At 47.5% G+C, this 25,732-nt stretch overlaps 1 protein-coding gene across 7 annotated transcripts in view; it reads right to left on the reverse strand.

The window, feature by feature from the left end:
* The window catches only part of STXBP5L (syntaxin binding protein 5 like), a 413,558-nt gene that overhangs the window by 227,944 nt on the left and 159,882 nt on the right, over window positions 1–25,732 (reverse strand). For all 7 annotated transcript variants that reach the window (XM_040339197.1, XM_040339195.1, XM_040339193.1 and 4 more), the window contains exon 5: window positions 191–325. In XM_040339197.1, the coding sequence (XP_040195131.1) occupies window positions 191–325 (135 nt within the window). The remainder of the gene's footprint in view (window positions 1–190; window positions 326–25,732) is intronic.

Below are 25,732 nucleotides of genomic sequence, written 5' to 3' on the forward strand. Positions count from 1 at the left end.
AACAGGGGCTCACGCGTTTCGGCTTGCCGAAACGCATGAGCCCCTGTTTGTTTTTACTCACTTTTTTTATGCACCAATAAAGAAGCAACAAGGACGTTTGGAGTTGCCGGCTCTATTATTTGTATTTATGTCTGTACCGGTGTGAGAGGGCATCATGATAACTATGAATGCACACGACGGTCATACTCACAGCTCTATTGCCTTGTTCCACATGACGACGTATCCGGACAGGATGAAGGATTCGATATTTACAATGTGCGTGTTTCCTCTCTCCGTCCCCACATAGAGCCATTTACTCTGGAAAGGCAGGTGGCAGCACGTAATCCTGGAAGAGATCAGAAAAAGTTCCTTCAATCATTGCTAAAAAATGCAGAAAATTTCATCATTTACTGATATCTCTAAACAGTAAAGAACTGGAAGGCGGAGTTCTTGTTAGGCCTATCAGAAGAACTCTGGACAGCCGCACTCCAAAATGACTTAAAATAAAGTTGGTCTTTTAATGTAAAAAGTACATACAGGCACTGCAAACAACAGATACAGATTGGCCGACGCGTTTCACGCTGCAATTCAGCGCTTAGTCATGGCTAACATAGGTTCACACTGAAAATACATATATACCCATACCACCATCATGTGAGAAAACATTCGCCTATGGCGAGACTGGATCAATTAAACAATTTAGATAGTTAATTGCATGCATATTAAAACCAATTTATATGGAACAGGTGATGTAGCATATCTTGCAATTAACATGTTAATTGCAAGATATGCTACATCACCTGTTCCATATAAATTGGTTTTAATATGCATGCAATTAACTATCTAAATTGTTTAATTGATCCAGTCTCGCCATAGGCGAATGTTTTCTCACATGATGGTGGTATGGGTATATATGTATTTTCAGTGTGAACCTATGTTAGCCATGACTAAGCGCTGAATTGCAGCGTGAAACGCGTCGGCCAATCTGTATCTGTTGTTTGCAGTGCCTGTATGTACTTTTTACATTAAAAGACCAACTTTATTTTAAGTCATTTTGGAGTGCGGCTGTCCAGAGTTCTTTTCGTTTTTGCTACAATCAGCATTGCCGGCACCCTGGTGGTTCAAACTACCCTTGATGATCTACGAGACTCACCTGGAGCGGTGAAAGAAATTGTCTGTAGGCCTATCAGAAGGCTGCTTTCATGACAGGTGACCAGCACTTCACCACTGGGGTGACAACAACAGAAAAGTGACATAGTAGGTGAGGTTGAAAAAAAGGAGACAAGTCCATCAAGTCCAACCTACGTGTGCGATTACATTGTTTATGAATTAATTAACCACTTCAGCCCCCGGACCATTATGCAGCTAAAGGACCGGCGGCACGCTCGTGACCCACGGCTGGGATCTTAAAGGGGACGTACATGTAGGCCCTTGTGAGACCACCTCCTGTGGAAGGGAATTCCACATCCTTGCCGCTCTTACAGTAAAGAACCCTTTGAGGTTAAACTGTTTCCCTTCTAATTTTAGTGAATGACCACATGTCTTTTTAAATTCCCTTTTGCGGAAAAGTTTTATCCCTATTGTGGGGTCACCAATACAGTATTTGTATATTGAAATCATATCCCCTCTCAAGTGTCTCTTCTCCAGAGAGAAAAAGTTCAAAGCTCGCAACCTTTCCTCATAACTAATATCCTCCAGACCCTTTATTAGCTTTGTTGCCGTTCTCTGGACTCTCTCATTTCCAGCACATCCTTCCTGAGGACTGATGCCCAGAACTAGACAGCATACTCCAGGTGCGGCCGGACCAGAGTCTTGTAGAGCGGGAGAATTATAATTTTATCTCTGGAGTTGATCCCCTTTTTTAATGCCAATATTCTGTTTGCTTTGTTAGCAGCAGCTTGGCATTGCTGAGCCTATCATCTACTAGGACCCCCAGGTCCTTTTCCATCCTAGATCCCCCCAGAGGTTCTCCCCCCAGTGTATAGATTGCATTCATATTTTTGCCACCCAAATGCATTATTTTACATGTTTCTACATTAAACCTAATTTGCCATGTAGTTGCCCCCCCCCCCTTAATTTGATCTTCTTGCAAGGTTTCCACATCCCGCGGAGGAGTTATTGCCCTGCTTAGCTTATTGTCATCCACAAATACAGAGATTGAGCTATTTACCCCATCCTCCAGGCCGTTTATGAACAATTTAAACAGGATTGGTCCCAGCACAGAACCCTGGGGGACCCCACTACCCACCCCCGACCATCCTGAGTTAGGGGTGTAACGGATCGTCACCGATCCGTGATCCGAACGGGCCACCCCGTTCGGATCGGCACACCCCGCGATCCGCGGAGCGCTCCGGAGCCTAGGCCTAGGAAAGTCCCCGGCTTCGGCCTAGCTCCGGAGCGGCGGCCAGTCTGCTTGCCAGAGCCCAGCGTGACACGCCTCCCCGGGGAGGCGTGTCACGCTGTGCACTGGGCTCTAGCAAGCTGAATGGGAATGTTAGCAGTGAAGCACTGGTGTGAGAGGAGGGGGGGGGGAAGGGGGAAAAAAAGAGCAGAATAGCAATTCACAGGGGTGGATTAAAGAGGAAGCAGGTGAGGCTGTTTGGGACTTAAAGTACAATCTTGATGTTTTTACAGCAAAAAAAAAATATATATATATATATATATATATATATATATATATATTTTGCTGTAAAAACATCAAGATTGTACTTTAAGTCCCAAACAGCCTCACCTGCTTCCTCTTTAATCCACCCCTGTGAATTGCTATTGTGCTCTTTTTTCGGATCAGCAAAAAAAAAAAGGTTCCTTTTTTTAATTGGTCCAAAAAAAAAAATATATTATTTTATTATATATATATATATATATATATATATATATATATATATATATATATATATATATATATATATATATATATATAAAACATTTTTTTTTTGGACCAATGAAAAAACGGACCCTTTTTTTTTTTTTTGCTGATCCGAAAATGATCCGATCCGTGACTCCTGATCCGAGGATCGATCCGATCCGTGAGTTTTTTGATCCGTTGCACCCCTATTCCGAGTACTACCCACATAAATCTGCCGCAATCACCAAAATTCACGCTAAAACCCATTTCCATCGATGCCACTAAATACATCATCGGGACTCTGCGTAATAGCACAGCACCCAATGATATCATCCCCACTAAACTGCTGAAAGAAAGTGCCGATATACTGGCACCAGCTATCACGCAGCTCATTAACCAATCATTTAAGGAGGGCATGGTGCCCACCTTGCTAAAACAAGGTACAATAAAACCAATTCTAAAAAAGCTACCCTCGACCCCAAAGACCCAAACAACCGGAGGCCCATAACAGCTCTAAATGTCTTCTCCAAGGTAATGGAGAAAGTAGTTGTACAACAGCTGCAACTGCATTTAGACACCCATAAATTACTCGATCCGTTTCAATCAGGCTTCCGTCCGGGTCACGGAACAGAAACGGCGCTTCTCAAAATATGGGATGGCGCTCTAGAGGCCGCAGACGAAGGAGAATCTTGTCTCCTGATACTGCTGGACCTAAGCGCGGCTTTTGACACTGTAGACCACGGACTACTACTGGCTAGGCTAGCTGAAGTAGCCGGAGTCGCTGAATGTGTTTTACCCTGGTCCTCCTCCTTCTTGGAAAACCGATCACAAATAGTGAAACTGGGGTCTTTCACTTCTGAAAAACGTACAGTGTCATGCGGAGTCCCTCAGGGATCTCCCTTATAGCCTGTATTGTTTAATATCTATCTTCGCCCTCTCTTTGAAATCATCAATAACCAGAAGTTACTTTACCACTCCTATGCAGACGACACACAACTGTATTTCCGCATCTGCAACAAAAAGGATCATTCTCTTGGACTAGAGAAATGCCCCACTCTAATAGATAACTGGATGACAAACAGTTATCTTAAACTCAATGGTTCGAAAACAGAACTTCTCCTTTCACGCTAACCGGAAAAATCACCCCGCGTCAACATGGATTCCCCCATCCATTCTGGGTAAAACTATCACCCCTAGCACCAAAGTCAAAAGTCTCAGAGTCATTTTCGACACCTACATGACAATGGATGCACAAATAGGGTCAGTAGTAAGCGGATCCCACCATCTGCTGCGCCTACTACGCAGACTCACGCCCTTTATCCCGAAAGAGGACATTGCAGTCGTGGTGGGAACAATCATCAATTCCAGACTCGACTACGCAAATGCCCTCTATCTTGGACTCCCCAAATACCAAATCACTAGTCTGCAATTTGTTCAAAATACGGCCGTTCGACTTGTGACTGGGAAAAAACCATGGGAATCAATCTCACCTTCACTGAGATCCCTTCATTGGTTGCCAGTAAAAGACAGAATCACTTTCAAGGCACGCTGCCTAATACATAAGTGTATTCAAGGCAACGCCCCCCAATATCTATGCGAAAAAATAAAAGCCCATAACCCCAATCGCATTCTGCGATCCACCAATCAAAACCTCCTCCAGATACCCAAAGCCAGATACAAGTCCAAAGGAGATCGAAGATTTGCAGTCCAGGGACCTCGCCTGTGGAATGCACTACCAACCACCATCCGACTGGAGTCGGACCACTTGGCCTTTAGGAGAAAGATTAAAACCCATCTCTTCTGAGGTCAAGGGGTTCCTTACCCATGAAATGGATACAGCGCCCAGAGGCGATTCAGTTCGCATGTGTTGCGCTTTACAAGTCTCTCTCTCTCTCTCTCTACCCATTTATCACCACCCTCTGAACTCGCCCTTGTAGCCAGTTTTCAATCCATGTACTCACCCTATGGTCCATGCCAACGGACCTTACTTTGTACAGTAAACGTTTATGGGGAACTGTGTCAAATGCTTTTGCAAAATCCAGATACACCACGTCTACGGGCCTTATTTTATCTAGATGGCAACTCACCTCCTCATAGAAGGTTAATAGATTGGTTTGGCAAGAACGATTCTTCATGAATCCATGCTGATTACTGCTAATGATACCCTTCTCATTACTAAAATCTTTTATATAGTCCCTTATCATCCCCTCCAAGAGCCTACATACTATTGATGTTAGGCTTACTGGTCTGTAATTCCCAGGGATGTATTTTGGCCATTTTTTTAATATTGATGCTACATTGGCTTTTCTCCAATCATCTTGTACCATACGAGTGGGTAGACTGTTTGTAAAAATTAGAAACAATGGTCTGGCAATTACTTAACTGAGTTCCCTAAGGACAATCAGGTGCAAGCCATCTGGTCCCGGCGACTTATTAATGTAAAGTTTTTCAAGTTTATTTCAAATTCTTAGCCATGGGGGTGCTTTCTGTGACATGTCAGGAAGATAAACATTGCAGTTTTGGTTACTGAAGCCCCCCCCGTTTCCCTCGTGAAGTACCAGCATTCATCATAAAAATAAAAAATAAATCTCTCTTGGGGCTTGTTCACTCTTGCTTAGCTCTCTGAAGAGCGGATCTGTGTTCAGATCACTCTTCAGAGAGCATTCAATAGGTAGTGAGGAGGCATTGTATCACCTCCTCACCACCTGCTTTAAAGCGGAGCTCCGCTGAAAAAAATAAATATTAAAAGTTATCAGCTACAAATACTGCAGCTGCTGACTTTTAATATCGGCACACTTACCTGTCCTGGAGTCCAGCGCCATCCGCAGCAGAGGACGAGCGATCGCTTGTCACTCTGCTGACCCCCCGCCATCCTCGGTGAGGGAACCAGGTAGTGAAGCACTCCGGCTTCACTGTCCGGTTCCCTACGGCGCATGCGCGATATGCGATGCGCCTGCTGATTGGCTCCCGCTGTTCTCTAGGAGCTGAGTGTTCCCAGAGCACAACGGGGGGGGAGGACGGGAGGTGACGTCCTGCCCGCAGTCTGCCCGAAGTCTGTGGCCGGAAGTGGGTGCAAATACCAGGCAGCTTGCAGAGCTACCCCATTCCCTTGAAAGGGTCGCATTTTGAAGGGCGCAGCTGTAAAGCCGCAGGTGGTATAATGTGTAAAACCAACCCCCCCCCCCCCCCCCCCCCCAGCCGCTGCTTCTGCGACCAAAGTGGGTAGTGGCTGAGTAATGACGAGATCAGACAAAAAAAAGCCTTTGGGCTAGATTCACGTAGAGTTACGCCGGGCGTGTCAGTAGACACGCCGTCGTAACTCTGAATCTACGCCATCGTAAATTTAAGCGTATTCTGGAAACCAGATACGCTTAAATTAGGCTAAGATATGAGCGGCGTAAGTGTCCTATGCCGTCGTATCTTAGGGTGCAATATTGAGGCTGGCTGCTAGGTGGCGCTTCCGTCGTTTTCGACGTAGAATATGCAAATGACCTAGATACGCCGATTCACAAATGTACGTCCGCCCGGCGCTATTTTTTTTACGTCGTTTACGTTAGGCTTTTTTGGCGTAAGGTTACTCCTGCTATTAGGAGGCGCAGCCAATGTTAAGTATGGACGTCGTTCCCGCTTCGAAATTTTAATTTTTTACGTCGTTTGCGTAAGTCGTTCGCGAATAGGGCTGGACGTCATTTACGTTCACGTCGAAAGCAATGCCGATTTGCGGCGGAATTTAGAGGATGCGCACCGGGATTCTTTCACGAACGGCGCATGAGCCGTTCGTAAAAAACGTAAAATACGCGGGGTCACCGTTATTTTAAATAAAACACGCCCCCCTCATGCTCATTTGAATTAGGCGCGTTTACGCCGGCCCCATTTACGCTACGCCGCCGTAACTTAGGAGGCAAGTGCTTTGTGAACACAGCACTTGCCTCTCTGACTTAAGGCGGCGTAGCGTAAATACGCTACGCTACGCCGCCTGAAAGTTACGCTGCCCTACCTGAATCTGGCTATTTGTCTGCAGAGAGACCAAAGCTTAATTGAACAAGCTAAAGTTAGAAGCTGATTGGCTACCATGCACAGCTGCACCGAATTTTGCACTCTTCAGTTTTAGTAAATTTCCCCCACTGTCTGCAGTCAATGTTTTATTTTTATCTCTTGCAAATCTATAAATAAAAAAAAATAAGAAAAAAAGAAAAAAGTAAAAAATAAATAAAAAAGATATCAGAAACTGCCAGCTCCAAACATAAACCACTGTCTCTGCTAATGAAGTCATTTCTCCGATGTCCACTGTGGATATTAATAAAATGTTAAAAGGAATTTGCTGGATTAAGTTTCAATAATAAAAGCAGCATCCGTCGCTCCCCATAAAATCTAAAATTCTTTCACAGAGAACTTTCAATTATCACGCAGGCACATTATGCCAAATATCTGGGGGGTTCTCGGCCTCTGTAGTCTCATTTTTTCTCATAGATATAATTAGGCACAATGATGGGAAGAATTAAACAATTTGCTAGCACATCGAAAAAAAAAAAAAAAAAGAAGAAAACTCTCTACTTCAGGCGATGGATGCGTTTTCTCTTTCCAACATTTCATTTATACCGAGTTCCAGATTTCCTCCAGAGTCCACTCCATAAATGAAAAAACCCAAACACTACAAAGGTGCAAAGTGAAATGTACTTGGTAAAAAGACAAACATTATCAAATGTAGCAAATATATCAGAAGTTTAATTTTCTTTGTTGTTAGTGGCGGCCCGTCCATAGAGGGCGCACCTCCTATCCATGCGTCCGGGCCCCCTAATCTACATATCAGGGCACCGGTTGCATGGATTCCAATGGAGGAGGTGTGGATTTTTGAAGCATGTGATTAGATCCAGAGGCTCTAATAGGATAAAAAAAAGGGTGGGCTTGGGGCGCAGAGCACAGCGTCCCGATCCCACCCTGTTGTGTGACAATAGCAAATACATTTTCACACTAAAGTCCCTCCCCGCCAATCAGGAGGCAGGTCGTGAGAACTGTTTCCCAATGGGCCTAAGTGTTAGGCGATCCTATTGGATGCCTAGCACTCATGGGCGTCCGCTCCATAGGGCAAGGGGGGTCGCTTGACCCCCCCTGGGATCGTGTAAGAGTGTCACTGCAATGATTATTTTAGTCTGCAGTCTGTCAGTGTATTTACTCCGCTCCCGCGGCCCGCCCCTGTTTGCCGACACCAGGCTCCAGCCTGGCCAATATGATCATCGTGTGATCGTGCTGCCGAGCTGCTAACCTTAGTTTACACCCCCGCCCGGCGCCCGTCCTGGCGGCGTGACGTCACTCACGGTGGGCGGGGATTATCATTCAGGGCTGACTGGGACGGCACTGATGAGAGGAGTGTAGAGAGGAGGAGCCAGCGCCGCCGACGAGGAACAAACCAGGCAAGCACCAACAACATCTATTTTCATCACAAAATGTCCTAAATGTCCTGCAGAGTTGCACTGGTCATAGTAATAACACATGTATTAATGTCATGCACTGTGCAGGACATTAATACATGAGTTACCATGACCAGTGCAGGACATTTACCCACCCCCCACCATGCTGCATATTAAAAAAAAAATCACATTCACAGTTCATAATCTTTAGACTGCATTCCGTATGGCATTATTAACTGTGATGACTTTCTGTGTTTTTTTTTTTTTTACTATGCAGCATGGGGGGGGGGGGGGGGGTAAATGTCCTGCACTGGTCATGGAAACTCATGTATTAATGCCCTGCACAGTGCATGGTGCTGTGTAATGTAAAGGGATCCAGTGATGCAGTGTGCTGTGTAATGTAAAGGGTTCCATGTAATGTAAAGGGTTCCGTGTAATGTAAAGGGTTCCAGAGGTGCAGGGTGCTGTGTAATGTAAAGGGGTCCAGTGATGCAGGGTGCTGTGTAATGTAAAGGGGTCCAGAGCTGTGGGGTGCTGTGTAATGTAAAGGGGTCCAGAGGTGCAGGGTGCTGTGTAATGTAAAGGGGTCCAGAGGTGCAGGGTGCTGTGTAATGTAAAGGGGTCCAGTGATGCAGTGTGCTGTGTAATGTAAAGGGGTCCAGTGATGCAGGGTGCCGTGTAATGTAAAGGGTTCCGTGTAATGTAAAGGGTTCCAGTGATGCAGGGTGCTGTGTAATGTAAAGGGTTCCAGTGATGCAGGGTGCTGTGTAATGTAAAGGGGTCCAGTGTGCTGTGTAATGTAAAGGGGTCCAGAGGTGCAGGGTGCTGTGTAATGTAAAGGGGTCCAGTGGTGCAGGGTGCTGTGTAATGTAAAGGGGTCCAGTGATGCAGGGTGCTGTGTAATGTAAAGAGTTCCGTGTAATGTAAAGGGTTCCAGTGATGCAGGGTGCTGTGTAATGTAAAGGGGTCCAGTGATGCAGTGTGCTGTGTAATGTAAAGGGGTCCAGTGATGCAGGGTGCCGTGTAATGTATAGGGTTCCGTGTAATGTAAAGGGTTCCAGTGATGCAGGGTGCTGTGTAATGTAAAGGGGTCCCGAGCTGTGGGGTGCTGTGTAATGTAAAGGGATCCCGAGCTGTGGGGTGCTGTGTAATGTAAAGGGGTCTAATGATGCTACCCTGGGTGGAGGAGGGGGTTCTGGCAGTGCCCCTCCAATTAAAAACCCACCAGCCGCCACTGATTGTTGTCCCCGTATATATTTACTGTATTTTACAGATTAAATAATAGGATACAATTCTCTACAGACTTTAAGACCCAAGGAGCTGCCTAATAAATTACTTTAAAAACCTTTTGTAGTGTGTTTTATTTTTGACACTGGGGATCCCAGATTCTAATAAGCCCCCCACCCTCAGACCCCGACAACCAACGGCCAGGGATGTTGGGAAGAGGCATGGGGACAAGGTGCTTTGGGGTGGGCAGCTTTGGGGTGGGGGGCGCAAGGCCCGCCTGCCCCAAAGCACCCACCCCCCCGTGTTGAGGGCATGCGGCCTGGTATGGTTCAGGAGTGGCGCTCGCTCATCCCCGCCTCATATCCTGACCGGCAGGGCTGCATGCTCGGATAAGGGTCTGGTATGGATTTTGGGGGTACCCCCTTAAAATCCATACCAGACCGAAGGGCCTGGTATGCTCATGAAGGGGAAACCCATGCCATTATTTCTTTTTTGGTTTATTGGTGTGGAGTTCCCCTTCATGCACAAGTTGCATGCCAAAGTCGGATCCGTTAATACGGGGATCCGACTTTGATCTAACTTCAGAAAAAAAAGTAGTGCAGGAACTACTTTTAAGTTGGCAGGACTTAAAGTCGTACTAATATGAATGGTAGTCATTGTAAATCATGGAGAATGACTTGCGATTTTGCAGTCCAAAATAGTGGGACAAGTCGTATAAGTGTGATGGGGCCTAAACGACAACTTGTTATGTGTATAAAACACACCTGTCAGAGCTCTGGGCTGCTATTGGACACAGCCGATCAGCAGGTCTCGACCAGGAATAACTGGCCGGGACCTGCTAACAAAAAATCCACTGTGTCCAATTACAGGGGGAGATGGCGTGGGGGGAGTGAAAAAAAAATTACATGAATTAAATTTGCGTAAAGAAAAAAAAATTACATAAATTTAATTTGCGTAAAGTGTTGCATGACCGAGCATCAGTTTCTACCAGATGCTGGCTGCTGGGAGGATATTTAGATCCTCCTCTACTAAGTGCCTCTCATTCCAGTGTTTTGCTTGCTGCCAGTTATTTTGCCAGCCGTTATCCTGTTCCTGCCCTGTACCCTGCTACCTTGTACCTACTCTGCCCTGTTCCTGATCAGGGTTTTTTGGTTCCCCCTTCCCATCTGCTCCCCGCATCTCCAGTTTTCCCCTGCTTTTCTGTGTTCTCCATTTTGCATATAGTTAGTTGTTAGTTAGGCTTCTGTTTGTTATTAGTCAAGTATTCTGTCACTGGGTTTTTTGGTTTCAGTGGCGGCTGGTGGGTTCTTCTTTTGGGGTGGAGGGGGCATGGCACTGAAATAGCACCTCCCACAAGCGGTCCGGCACTTATCCGCTTGTGTGACAGGGGGCTGTGGTGTTCTCTCCTGGAGTGCGGACAGCGTCCTCGGCGGCTCCGGTGTCCACTCCTCCAGCTTCCTTTGCCACGTGTCTCCTCTTGCGCCAAAGCGCTGGACATCCAATAGGATCTCCTGACGCTTTGGCCAATCGCGAAACAGGCCTCACAGACCTTCCTCCTGATTGGCGGGGAGGAACTTTAGTGTGATAATAGCGAAAAATTAATTCGCTATGGTCACTCAACTGGGTGGGCTCAGAGCGCAATACTCTGCACTCCGAGTTCGCCCCTTTTTTGAAGCCTATAAGAGCCTCTGGCTCTAATCAGGTGCTTAAAAAAAAACAAAAAACACCCCGCATTGAAATCCATGGTCCGACGCCACTGATATGTAGATCAGGAGGCCAGACGCATGGATAGGGGAGGCAGCGCCCCTGCGCCCTCTATGGATGGGGCACCACTGTTTGGTTCACATCATTTATAGAAAGGAATACACTGGAAGCATCTTAAAGGGGTTGACATAAATTTAATTTGTGTACAGTGTTGTATGACCGAGCATCAGTTTCTACCAGATGCTGGCTGCTGGGAGGATATTTAGATCCTCCTCTACTAAGTGCCTCTCATTCCAGTGTTTTGCTTGCTGCCAGTTATTTTGTCAGCCGTTATCCTGTTCCTGCCCTGTACCCTGCTACCTTGTACCTACTCTGCCCTGTTCCTGATCAGAGTTTTTTGGTTCCCCCTTCCCATCTGCTCCCCGCATCTCCAGTTTTCCCCTGCTTTTCGGTGTTCTCCATTTTGCATATAGTTAGTTGTTAGTTAGGCTTGCAGTCAACGCCCCCCCCCAAGCCCCTGTTTTACTTACTTGAGACCCGAATCTTCTTGCGGGCGATCCTGCGTTGCTTTCACCGAGCTCTAGTCGACTCTTCATTGGCTCTCGCTGCTGTCGATCAAATCAATGATGCGGCGCACCGGGGGTCGAGTCATACACTTGGCGGCTATGGCCCTCGAGTGTATCACACGGGAGCGCGCCCGCAAGGTAACCCCCCTCAGGAGAGAGCTTCCCAGAGGTGGGTTAGATCTTGCAGGGAGAAGCTGCGAGAGCCCCTGTGGGACCCCAGAAGAGAATGCTCGGGGCCACTCTGTGCAAAACGAAATTGCACAGTGGAGGACAAGCACTTACACGCTTGTGTGACGGGGGCTGTGGTATTCTCTTCTGGAGTGCGGACAGCATCCTCGGCGGCTCCGGTGTCCACTCCTCCAGCTTTCTTTGCCACGTGTCTCCTCTTGCGCCAAAGCATTGGACATCCAATAGGATCTCCTGACGCTTTGGCCAATCGTGAAACAGGCCTCACAGACCTTCCTCCTGATTGGCGGGGAGGAACTTTAGTGTGATAATAGCGAAAAATTAATTCGCTATGGTCCCTCAACTGGGTGGGCTCAGAGCGCAATACTCTGCACTCCGAGCTCGCCCCTTTTTTGAAGCCTATAAGAGCCTCTGGCTGTAATCAGGTGCTTAAAAAAAAAAACACCCTGCATTGAAATCCATGGTCCGACGCTACTGATATGTAGATCAGGAGGCCAGACGCATGGATAGGGGAGGCAGCGCCCGTGCGCCCTCTATGGATGGGGCACCACTGTTTGGTTCACATCATTTATAGAAAGGAATACACTGGAAGCATCTTAAAGGGGTTGACATAAATCTAATTTGCGTACAGTGTTGCATGACCAAGCAACAGTTTCTACCAGATGCTGGCTGCTGGGAGGATATTTAGATCCTCCTCTACTAAGTTCCTCTCATTCCAGTGTTTTGCTTGCTGCCAGTTATTTTGTCAGCCGCTATCCTGTTCCTGCCCTGTACCCTGCTACCTTGTACCTACTCTGCCCTGTTCCTGATCAGAGTTTTTTGGTTCCCCCTTCCCATCTGCTCCCTGCATCTCCAGTTTTCCCCTGCTTTTCTGTGTTCTCCATTTTGCATATACTGTAGTTAGTTGTTAGTTAGGCTTGCAGTCAACGCCCCCCCCCAAGCCCCCGTTTTACTTACTTGAGACCCGAATCTCCTTGCGTGCGATCCTGCGTTGCTTTAACCGAGCTCTAGTCGGCTCTTTATTGGCTCTCGCTGCTGTCGATCAAATCAATGATGCGGCGCACCGGGGCCGAGTCATACACTTGGCAGCTATGGCCTTCGAGTGTATCACACGGGAGCGCGCCCGCAAGGTAACCCCCTTGGTAGAGAGCTTCCCAGAGGTGGGTTAGATCTTGCGGGGAGGAGCTGCGAGAGCCCCCGTGGGACCCCAGAAGAGAATGCTCGGGGCCACTCTGTGCAAAACAAATTGCACAGTGGAGGTAAGTATGACATGTTTGTTTAAAAAAAAACAAACCCATAGTATCCCTTTAAATGCTTGGGCCCGGATTCACAAAGCACTTACGCTGACGTATCTCGAGATACGCCGCGTAAGTGCAAATATGCGCTGTCGTATCTGTGCGCTGTGCCCACAATCTGAGATACGCCTGAAAATAGGCTTCCTACGACCGACGTAACTTGCCTACGCCGTCGTATCGTGGGCGCATAGTTACGCCGGGCGCAATTGCCATAGATTTTCTATGCACATATGCAAATGAGGGAGATACGCCGATTCACAAACGTAGTTGCGCCCGGCGCATCATATACGCGGTTTGTGTAAGTCGTACGTCCGGCGTAAAGGTATTCCCCATATAGGAGGCGCAACTCATGCAAAGGTATGGACCAGGGAACACAAGCCGTCGTATCTTTTGTCGTTTACGTTGTACGTGAATATGACTAGGCGTAGGTTACGTTCACGTCGTAGGCAGTGATTCTACGTATCTTAGGCAGTTGTCTCGACGTGATTCTGAGCATGCGCACTGGGATGCGGCCAAGGAACTGCGCATGCGCCGTTCATTTTAAGTACTTCTATGGCGCTTGGTCCATCATTTGCATGGGGTCACGCCTCATTAGCATTTCTCACGCCCACTTCCACCTACACTGGCTTACACCGAGGAAACCCAGCGTATCTTTAACGGCGAGTGGGAGCAAGTGCTTTGTGAATCCAGTGCTTGCCTCTGTGCGCTGCGCCGGCTTAGCGTAAAAGAGATACGCTACGGCGGCATAAATATGCGCCGATGTCTGTGAATCCGGTCCATGATGTTTATTCACTTTTATCTGAAATAGTTTACGTTGGTGACAGGGCCTCTTTAAGCCAACTAGTTTTTATTTAAAACAAAACAAAAAGGATTTCCATGAAAGAAATGCCGAATCCTGACCAGAATTTGACTTTTATTAATTTGCACTGGGAAATAAAAAATCATACTACAGACAGCAAATCCAATTTAATTTGCTCCAGTTTCTCTTCACCATCCCCGCTAAATAACAGACTGTCTCCCGTAAAGGAGGAGGGACGTCAGTCTGTCACAAATTTGCAGCAGGAAAAGGCTCAGTCACCTCTTTTAATTACTAATCATACAAGCTCAGGCGGCTCATTGTCAGATGTATAATGAGTAAAGACCAAAACGCATCTGGTGGCTCTGTATGGACGTGAAAGTTCCGTGGATGAAAACCGACAGCTGGTTTCCCATTGTCCTCCTGTCTTCTCCACACTCGCCATCCCGGGTTTAATATTCCAGGTGAAAACATATCCAGCAGCAACAACGCAAAGTCTTCAGTCTGTATGGGAATTGTGTAGAACATGAAAACTGTGCCTGTGAATGTTCCCGGCCATCCAGGTAATAACACAGTTAGTTGGGCACATTCATCGGGACCTGTTCTGCCATACATAGATGCCAGACGTGTGCGGGTTCATTTCTTTCCAAATTGAAATTCAGACAGATTTTTCCTTATTTCGGAAATTCGGATGTATTCGAATTTCCGAATTACAATAGTAATGAGTTTAAATGAATCTGAAAACAACAAAACTAAATTTTGGACAAAAATATAATATGAATCTAATTTGAATCGAAGGCAAAACATTCTAGAATTTGATTTGAATTAGAATCGTTTTCGAATTTGATTCAAATTAGTATTTCCGAATAGAATATACTGTATATACTCGAGTATAAGCCGACCTGAATATAAGCCGAGGCACCTAATTTTCCACAAAAAACTAGGAACACGTATTGACTCGAGTATAAGCCTAGGGTGTCCATGTGCATGCCTCACTGTGTCCATGCCTCACTGTGCCCATGCCTCACTGTGCCCATGCCTCACTGTGCCCATGCCTCACTGTGCCCATGCCTCACTGTGCCCATGTGCATGCCTCACTGTGCCCATGCCTGTAACGTCACACCAATAACTTTCCACTAAGTACAACTATAGTTGCTTCTTTCCCAGTCAACTCTCTTCCTTCTTTCTGAATATCCTCTCACTTCCTGCAGCCCTGCTCCCCACGGTGGTTGCGGAGGTGTGCCACCTAGTGGTACTTCCTGGTTCGCTCCTGTGCGGCCTATTTAAACTCCCAGCACTGACAGAATGGTGTTCCTCTATTGCTGACAGAACGCCACTGTCAGCTGGGCTTCCAGACTCACCTTTACCGAGCTCCAGCTTCCTGAACTGGACCACCAGGACTTCACTCACGGCACAGCTGCTCTCATCAACCAGGTCCAGGCTCCCAGGACGCTCATCCATGCCCAGCTATCTGCAACTGCAAGTACTCTGCTATAGAAACCAATTTACTAAACGCTGATCTCCATACTTGCCGCTTGCTTCCAAGTTATGTTCACTGCTATGCTAAAGTACTAAGGAGTTTCACTCAAGATTGAACTGCAGCTCACATGTTATGCTCACTGCTATAGATATCAATTACCTGCTTTGCTTCTATGCCTGTGTTCATTACTGACCTCTAGTGTGCAGTCCCAGTACTGTGGCTACTCCTATCCCTATACCTGTTCTATACCATTAATACCAAGATTTACTTTAATGATGCTTATGCTGGAATAAGCACTATTTACTTTACTGAGGCTGTGATGATAGAACCCAAACTCTTAACTGAGTTAAGAGTGAAACTTGGGTTCGAACCTGAGAAGTCTCCGCAGTTGCGATCCATAAACCTGAATCTAATTTGGCGTATTGTTACAATGCCTCACTGTACCCATGCCTCACTGTGCCCATGCCTCACTGTGTCCATGTGCTTGCCTCACTGTGTCCACGCCTCACTGTGTCCATGCCTCACTGTGCCCATGACTAGACTTACGTTTAACATGGGAGTATATAGAAGGGATACCCGGCTTTGAAAAATCGGTGCTCCCCGGCCAGACAACACACTTGTAGAGGAGAACTGGGGCTACATGTGTGCCAAGATTCGGGTCCAGGGGACCTACGGCCGGATGGTACTGGGTCCCCAAAGTTACCGGAGAAATTACCATTTAACATGGGAGTCTATGGAAGGGGTGCCCGACTTTAAAAAATCGGTGCTCCCCGGGCCGTAGGTCCCCCGGACAACAAACTTTGCACACTTGTAGAGGAAGAGTGGGGCCGGCCGGTACCGGGTCCCCAAAGTTACCGGAGAAATTACCATTTAACATGGAAGGCTATGGAAAGGGTGCCCGACTTTGAAAACTTGGTGCTCCCCGGGCCGTAGGTCCCACGGACAACAAACTTTGCACACTTGTAGAGGAAGAGTGGGGCTATATGTTTGCCAAGATTGGGACCGGGTCCTCAAAGTCCGGGAGATCAGGTGCAAAAAGGTGACTCGAGTATAAGCCAAAGGGGCATTTTCAGCACAAAAAAATGTGATCTGAAAAACTCGGCTTATACTCAAGTATATACGGTGTGACAGGAGGTCAGGTAAATCTGTGGGTGTTGTCACAGACGGGACATACATTTCTGCCTTGTTTAGACAATACACCAATTGTTATTAGGCATCGGCTGCAAAAGTAGCCAGCAAAGGTTTAAGGGCGTTGGAAAACTTCAGCTGTTCAGAATGAAGCAATTAAGGCCTCTATAAGTAATACAGAGGATTGCCACTGATTTTCTGCATCCTGAGGCTTTCTGAGTGAAAGAGAGCAGTAGCTGAAAGTCTTCTGAGGAGGTGAGGAGATGATTGATTTTTCTGTGTGATAAAAATCAAAAGACTATTGTTTTTCTGCTGTATGACCAGCAGTGTCTGCCCAGCACTAGGCTGTGCCAGACTCAATAGATAGGTTCCTGTGTGGTGAAGATAAGACGCCCCAAGTGGCCAGGGTTTCTTTTATGTTTGATTTGGTTTATGCTGTTTTGGATGCTTGCACTTGTTTCCAGCAAGATGGAAGAATAAACCCAAATCTTTGGCCTAGATTCAAGAAGCAATTGCGTCTGCGTAACCATAGTTACGCAGCGCAATTGCTTACTTGCGCCGGCGTTACGAATGCTCCTGATTCAGGAACCTTGTTACGCCGACGGCAGCCTAAGATATGACTAGCATAAGGCTCTTATGCCAGTCATATCGTAGGCTGCATTCTTACGTTGGCCGCTAGGGGGCGTTCCCATTGTGGTCAGCGTATAGTATGCAAATCGCATACTAACGCCGAATCACAAACCTATGCGAGCCCTGCGTACGCAGTTTACGTCGTTTGCGTACGTCGGGTTTCGCGTAAGGCTGCTCCTGCTAATAGCAGGGGCAGCCAATGCTACGTATACCCGTCGTTCCCGGGAAATTTGAAATTTACGTCATTGCGTAAGTGAATCGTGAATGGCGCTGGACGCCATTCACGTTCACTTAGAAGCAAATGACGTCCTTGCGACGTCATTTGCCGCAATGCACGTCGGGAAAGATTCCCGACGGAGCATGCGCTGTACGCTCGGCGCGGGAGCGCGCCTAATTTAAATGATTCCCGCCCCCTACGGGATCATTTACATTAGGCGCCCTTACGCCGGGCATTTTTGAGGAGCGCCCACGCAAATTACGTGGCTACTGCTTCGTGAATGAAGCGTAGCGCAGTTAATTTGCGGGGGCGCAGGGCAAAAACAGGACGCTGCGCCTCCGTAAGGAGTGCGCAGCGGTACCTGAATCTACCCCTTTGTTTTCAACCGTCTTCGAGTGCCTGTCTGTATAAATTCAGTGTGTAGTGAACCCATCCAAAGGGGCCACACACCCCGCTACCAAGCTAACCCCTTACAACAGTAATAGAATAGAAAAAAAAGGAATAGAATAGAAAATAATAAAATCCCTTGATATAGTATTCATACCCCTTGAAATGTTCCACATTTTGTCACCTTACAACCAAAGAATTTTAATGGGACATTTGGGATTTACGCATATAGATGAATCAAAGAGGGCCCAAAAAGCCCTAAAACATATCGAGGGGACTGAATCCTTGGACAAACTCTCCATTTGAAGATGACTCTCCCAGCAGCTATAGATGAATAGGGAGTATCATCACTGGCCCAGATTCAAGAAGCACTTGCGCCCGCGCAACCATAGGTTACGCAGCGCAAGTGCTTACTTGCTCCGGTGTAACGAGTGCTCCTGATTCAGGAACCTCGTTACACCGACTGCAGGCTAAAATCTGCGCGGCATAAGGCTCTTATGCCTCGCAGATTTTAGGCTGCATTCTTGCGTGGGCCGCTAGGGGGCGCTCCCATTGTGTATCAGCGTGTAGTATGCAAATTGCATACTACCACTGATTCACAAGCTTGCGCGGGCCCCGCGCAAGCCAGGTACCGAGTTTCCGTACGGCTACTTTTAGCGCAAGGCTGCCCCTTCTAATAGTAGGGGCAGCCAATGCTAAAGTATAGCCGGCCTTCCCGCGCCGTGAAATTTGAATTTCACGGCGTTTGCGTAAGTGAAACGTGAATGGCGCTGGACGCCATTCACGTTCACTTAGAAGCAAATGACGTCCTTGCGACGTCATTTGCCGCAATGCACGTCGGGAAAGTTTCCCGACGGAGCATGCGCTGTACGCTCGGCGCGGGAGCGCGCCTAATTTAAATGATTCCCGCCCCCGGCGGGATCATTTAACTTGCGCGCGCTTACGCCGGGCAAATTTGCCGGCGCGCCCTCGCAATTCACGGAGCTACTGCTCCGTGAATCGAGGGCAGCGCAAAATATTTGCGGGGGCGCAGGGCAAAATAGTTGCCCTGCTCCCCCACAAATATCGCGCAATTCTACTTGAATCTGGGCCACTGTTTGTATGGTGGAGTCTGCCTTTGTAGCTACATATACAGCATAAGAAAATCGCTGGTATCATTTATAAGCCTCTTCTCCCGCTACGGAAAGCTTGCAGCCCTGCAGTCTGTAGAGGGAATGCAGCCAGTTCACTCGTTTTCACTCGCTGTCACACTCAGATCTGGGCTTGTGGCCAGCAAATCAAAGTAAGGAGAGACAGGAGGCGACGGTAACGTGCCGATGACCTCATTATGCGGAACTGTGCAGCATACAGATCAAAACAAGTGAATTTACATAAGACAAACAACGAAATGACAACAACATGAGACTCCTGACACGCTGATGTCCGCGAGCACGCCTAGTCCTGATACCAGACCCGTCCGTGTGAAGGCACCCGAGATATCACACAACTCACAATAAATACATTCGCTATATTCTAATTTGCTTCATAAAGGAATTATTGCTTTTTAACCACTTCAATACCGGGCACTTTCACCCCCTTCCTGCACAGGCCAATTTTCAGCTGTTAGGACTGTCGCACTTTGAATGATAATTGCGCAGTCAGGCGTCACTGCGCCCAAATGAAATTTGTATCATTTTTTTGAGTCCGATAGATCTTTTATTTGGTGGTATTTAATCACCACTGGGGTTTTAATTTATTGCTAAACAAACAAAAAAAGACCAAAAATGTCGAAAAATAAAATGTCTTATGCCGCGTACACACGACCATTTTTAATGGTCTAGAAAAAACTACCGTATTTGCCGGCGTATAAGACGACCCCCTAATTTTCCAGCCAAAATGCTGGTTTTGGGATATACTCACCGTATAAGACGACCCTTCACTGTGCCATTTTACATGCCTCACTGTGCCAGTATGCCTGCCTCAATGTGCCAGTATGCCTGCCTCACTGTGCCAGTATGCCTGCCTCACTATGCCATTATGCCTGCCTCACTGTGCCAGTATGCCTGCCTCACTGTGCCAGTATGCCTGCCTCACTATGCCAGTATGCCTGCCTCACTATGCCATTATGCCTGCCTCACTGTGCCAGTATGCCTGCCTCACTGTGCCAGTATGCCTGCCTCACTGTGCCATTGTGCCTGCCTCACTGTTCCAGTATGCCTGCCTCACTGTGCCAGTATGCCTGCCTCACTGTGCCAGTATGCCTGCCTCACTATGCCATGCCTGCCTCACTGTGCCAGTATGCCTGCCTCACTGTGCCAGTATGCCTGCCTCACTGTGCCAGTATGCCTGCCTCACTGTGCCATTGTGCCTGCCTCACTGTTCCAGTATGCCTGCCTCACTGTGCCAGTATGCCTGCCTCACTGTGCCAGTATGCCTGCCTCGACGATCTCCCTACCTTCTCCTGTTTGCAGAGTTTCCCAGGCTGCGGGCGTCCATTATTCAAAAGCCGCGCCTCCTCCTCAGGCTGTTCCGTGATAGGCGGAACACCAAGTTTCCCAGCAGAGCCTCTGTTCAGTGTTCTGCCTATCACGGATGTCCTCTCGTCCGAGGCCGAGGATGAGAAGGCATCCGTGATAGGCGGAACACTGAACAGAGGCTCTGCTGGGAAAATTAGTGTTCCGCCTATCACGGAACAGTCTGAGGAGGAGGCGCGGCTTTTGAATAATGGATGGCTGCCGTCTGACAGACAGGTACCCGGCATATAAGACGACCCCCGACTTTTGGGGCATGATTTTAGATGCAAGAAGTCGTCTTATACGCCGGAAAATACGGTACGTTTTTTTCAACCCGATTATTGTTAAGCCTGCCTTGCCTACACACGATCGTGAAAAAAAAAATGCTCTAGCAAAGCGCGGTGACGTACAACATGTATGACGGCACTATAAAGGGGAAGCTCTATTCGGATGGCGCCACCCTTGGGGCTGCTTTTGCTGATTTTGTGTTAGTAAAAGTTTGATGAGAGACGATTCGCGCTTTTCAGTCCTCGTGCTTTTCTGTCTGTTACAGCGTGACGAATGTACTATCTCTATTACGAACGCTAGTTTTACCAGAACAAGCACTCCCGTCTCATAACTTGCTTTTGAGCATGTGCGTTTTTTTCACGTCATTAAAGCCCACACGCGACCATTTTTTACGACGTTAAAAACGACGCAAAAATTTAGAGCATGTTCTAAATTTTTAATGCCCATTTTTTACGTCGTGAAAAATGCTCTGGAGCCCACACACCATCGTTTTTAATGACATAAAAAAAATACTCATTTTTTACATCCCGAAAAACGGTCGTGTGTACACGGCATTGGTTTCTGTTATAAAATGTTGTAAATAAGTAATTTTTCTCCTTCAGTGATGTGTGCTGATGGGGGAGGCACTGATGGGCACTAATAGGCAACACTGATCGGCACTGAAGAGGCAGCACTGATGGGCACTGATGAGGCGGCGCTGACGGGCACTGATAGGTGGCCCTATAAGGCATCACTGTTAGGCCCCGTACACACGAGAGGATATCCGTTGGAAATGGTCCGCCGGACCTTTTCCAGCTGACATTTCTGCTCCCGATTTTGATCTGATGGCTGTACACACCATCAGATCAAAATCCCTGCAGAAAACATACGCGGTGACGTGGCCGCGCCGTCGCCGCGACAATGACGCGGCGACGTGCGCGACCCTGGAAGGTAAATACTTCCACGCATGCGTCAAATCACTTAGACGAATGCAAGGGATGGGGATCGCTTGGACTTATACGGTGAGTCTGTACAGACGACCGGATCAGTCCGACGGACAGGTTTCCAGTGGATAGATTTCTTAGCATGCTAAGAAATTTTTATCCGCTTGAAAACCGTCGGCTGGAGAAATGTCCGCCGAAAAATGTCCGCTAGGCCGTACACACGACCGGATTTGTCTGCTGGAACTGATCCGCGGATAAATCCCAACGGACAGATCCGGTCGTGTGTACGGGGCCTTAGGCACTGACAGGCATCACTGTTAGGCACTGGCAGGCAGCACATATGGGCACTGATTGGAAGCACTGGTGGGCACTGTTGGGGCTGATAACACTGATAATCATTGTAGATATGAGAAGAGGAATGCCGATAACCAGCAAATCCTGCTTACACCGTGATCAGCTGTGATTGGACACAGCTGATCAGGTGGTATATAGCCGCTGTGATTGGCTCTTTATTCCGATCTGTGATCAGCTGTGTCTTAAGGACATAGCGATCACAGATCCCTGCCAAACTCTCTGGAGGTTCACCATTGCAAGGAGCAGCCCAGATAGAAAGGACCTTCCACCACTATATCTTCTCCAAGCAAAGCCTGGAAGGCAAAGAGCTATTCTACAAGGTCTCTCCAGATATTCATTCTCTTCCCCATATAAAACCCTCAGTAACCCAATTAATTGTATCTTCCCAATCTACTTAAGAACACTCAACAGCAGCTGGCACAAGTAAACAATATTCACTTGAAGTGAAACCTGCTAAACCCAGGCAGCAGCCCAGGAGGAAAGGCCCTTCCACCACTACATCCTCTCAAAGCTGTTGCCTCCCCAGGCAGCAGCCCGGAAAGAAAGGACCTTCCAACACTACATCTTCTCCAAGAGAAGCCTGGGAGGCAAAGAGCTATTCATTGTATCTTCCCAATCTATCTACTGAAGAACACGCAACAGCAGCTGGCACAAGTAAACAATATTCACTTGAAGTGAAACCTGCTAAACCCAGGCAGCAGCCCAGGAGGAAAGGACCTTCCACCACAACATCCTCTCCAAGCTGCTGCCTCCCCAGGCAGCAGCCCGGAAAGAAAGGACCTTCCAACTCTACATCCACTCCAAGCGAAGCCTGGGAGGCAAGGAACTATTCATTGTATTTTCCCAATCTATCTACTGAAGAACACGCAACAGCAGCTGGCACATGTAAACAATGTTCACTTGAAGTGAAACCTACCAAACCCAGATAACAAACAAAGCTCAAGCTGCCTAGAACCTAGCTACAAGCATACAATTTAGACTAGGAGCACTCTCTCTACACTAGAAATGATGGTGGCAAAAGAGCCCAGGAGGCGAAGAATGGACCTCTCTTGAGCTAGACCTTCTCCAGGCAGCAGCCCAGGAGGAAAGGGCCTTCCACCACTACATTCTCTCCAAGCAAAGCCTGGGAAGCAAAATCTTTAGTTTACAAGGTCTCTCCAAATAATTTTCTCTTCCCCAACCGACATTACTTGCATAAAATTCTGTCATGTTCCTGGGCTAAGGGTAAACCTAACAAAACTCAGATAGCATAAAGAAAGCTCTGGTTGGCTAGCTGCAAACACAAAGTTTAGACTGGGGACACTCCAGCTAAAAGCAGGAACTCTACACTAGAATGTGCGGTGGCAAAAGAACCCAGGAGGTGAAGAATGGACCTCTCTGGAGCTACACCCTCCCCAGGCAGCATCCCAGGAGGAAAGGGCCTTCCACCACTACATTCTCTTCAAGCAAAGCCTGGGAGGCAAAGGTCTATTTTACAAGGTCTCTCCAAATATTTTTTTCTCTTGCCCAACCCACATTACTTGCATAAAAAAAACCTCAGCAACCCCAAAACATTGTATCTTCTCAATCTATCCAGTGGAGAACACTCAACAGCAGCAGGAAGAAGCAAGGTCATGTTCCCGGGCTTAGGGTAAACAAAACCCAGATAGAATAAAGAAAGCTCAGGCTGGCTACTGTAGCTGCAAACATGAAATTTAGACTGGGGACACTCCAGCTTAAAGCAAGGTCTCTACACTAGAATTGGCGGTGGCAAAAGAGCCCAGGAGGTGAAGAATGGACCTCTGCGGAGATACACCCTCCCCAGGCAGCAGCCAAGGAGGAAAGGGCCTTCCACCACTACATTCTCTCCGAGAAAAGCCAACTAGCTGGCTAGCTGCAAACACAAAGTTTATACATTTAGACTGGGGACAAAATCCACCACTTCCCCACTGACAGGACAGAGCTCTGGCTTGTTTACATAGGAGGAGCTCTGTCCTGTTTCTCTCCTCGCCGATCAGCAGACAGTGGCGGCCCATGCATTGTGGGCGCACAGGCGCCGCCCCCCCAACACCTCCGCTGTCCTCCCTATCCATGCGCCCGGCCCCTTTCAGGACGCCGGTAGCATGAATTACTATGGGGGGGATAGGCTGGGGGGTGTGTATTTTGAAGCACCTGGTTGTTTGCCCCACCCACCCAAGAGAAAAGCCCACCAGCTGCCTCTGGTTGATCAGCATGTGCCTTGTCTAATCACAGCATAGCTGGGTTGCAGGTGCCTGAAAGTACCAGATCATATACTAGGTACTAGTACTAGGTATGTGATCCGGCACAGAAGATCCGCTCTGCCGTCGTACATCTAAGTCAGGGGTGGCCAACCAGTGGCCACATGTGGCCCGCAGAGCTCTCTGATGTGGCCCTAGACCTCATGCTCTGGAATGGTGGGTTGGCAAGCCCAGATCGCAGGTTGCCGACCCGCCATACCACAGCATCAGTGTTGTGAATGAAGCTGGTGGTAGAGGAAGAAAGCAGCTGCGGAGCAGAGCCCCATAAGCCGATGCTTCCTTTACAGTGCCAACTTTTTCCACAGGTGGAGTCTATGGCAAAGTTCAGCTAACCCGCAGGATAGACACAGGTGCACTAGGCTGCACCCGCGGTGTGGGTAAACCGCAGCACATCAGTGTGAAAGCAGTCTTAGGCCCTTTTCACACGATCTGCCCGACCAAAGGGGACCCTCAATTCACCTCTATAGAGCGACAGATGTCTGTTTATGGCCGCCTACCTCCAATCCGAAAAACAGAAGGGAATTCGTCCCCTTTCATCTGGGCGGATTGGAGGGCCTATAGAGTAGCCGTGACCTGTCATCCGCCTGCTCCGCATATTGTGGACCTCGACTGGTTACCAAGTTGCTTAAGTGGCCCTCGCTCTTCAAAAGGTTGGGCACTCCTGATCTAAGTGATGCAGTCGGCAAGCGTTTAAATACAAAACTTCTAATCTATTTGTAAAGGTCAGGGGTCAACGCCATTTACGATATTCCATTCCACCAACCCACGACATGCTTATCCGACACTCCAACAATCCAGCAGACACAATCCATTCCCCCCCCCCCAGAATAACGAGACACAAGCTCTGTTCTCTGGTTCCAAACGAATGAATACTTTAATGGTAAACTCAACTTGTTATATATGTACAGTTAGAAACCAAATCTGGACAATGACTCAACTCCACCCACAACATGACACAAGGAACTTCAATACACATTGCGTGAGATAATGACATTCAGATGAGCTAATTACTAATCATTACCCAGACGTTCTGACTCTGCGATAAGTTATTCTCACCTGCTACATAATACACATTTCTTTAGTAAACATAATTGACATGCTAATACACTACACCTGAAAGGTCAGACATCTGACCTTTCAGACTGCCAACACATATCTATCATCAATAGAACTTTCACACAATACAGTGTCATTAGCATCACACAATGAAAGGTTCTTGAGAGGCAGACTTAATTAGCACAATAGACAATGAAATATCTTATGAGCCAGACTCAATTAACACCTCAACAGTATGTGTCCCCACTTGAATGAATACTGTCCTATTGACCTGTTGGGGTCAGAATAAACCACTTGTAATATTTCAAGATATCCTGCAATACATGAATTATCATTACTGTCCCATCTCGTGTAATCCGAGATATCATTTCTCAGTCGTGCTATGCCCCTATTGGACATAGGATGACCCTAGACACAAGAGTCATTGGTGAAGCTGGCACAGGAGTACCCCGCATCCTTCAAAAGTCTCTGGGTATCACGGGCTATTCCGTTACATTATTTTCAAAATAAATA

This window comes from Rana temporaria, chromosome 2 (assembly GCF_905171775.1).
Source record: "Rana temporaria chromosome 2, aRanTem1.1, whole genome shotgun sequence".
Classification (NCBI taxonomy): domain Eukaryota; kingdom Metazoa; phylum Chordata; class Amphibia; order Anura; family Ranidae; genus Rana; species Rana temporaria.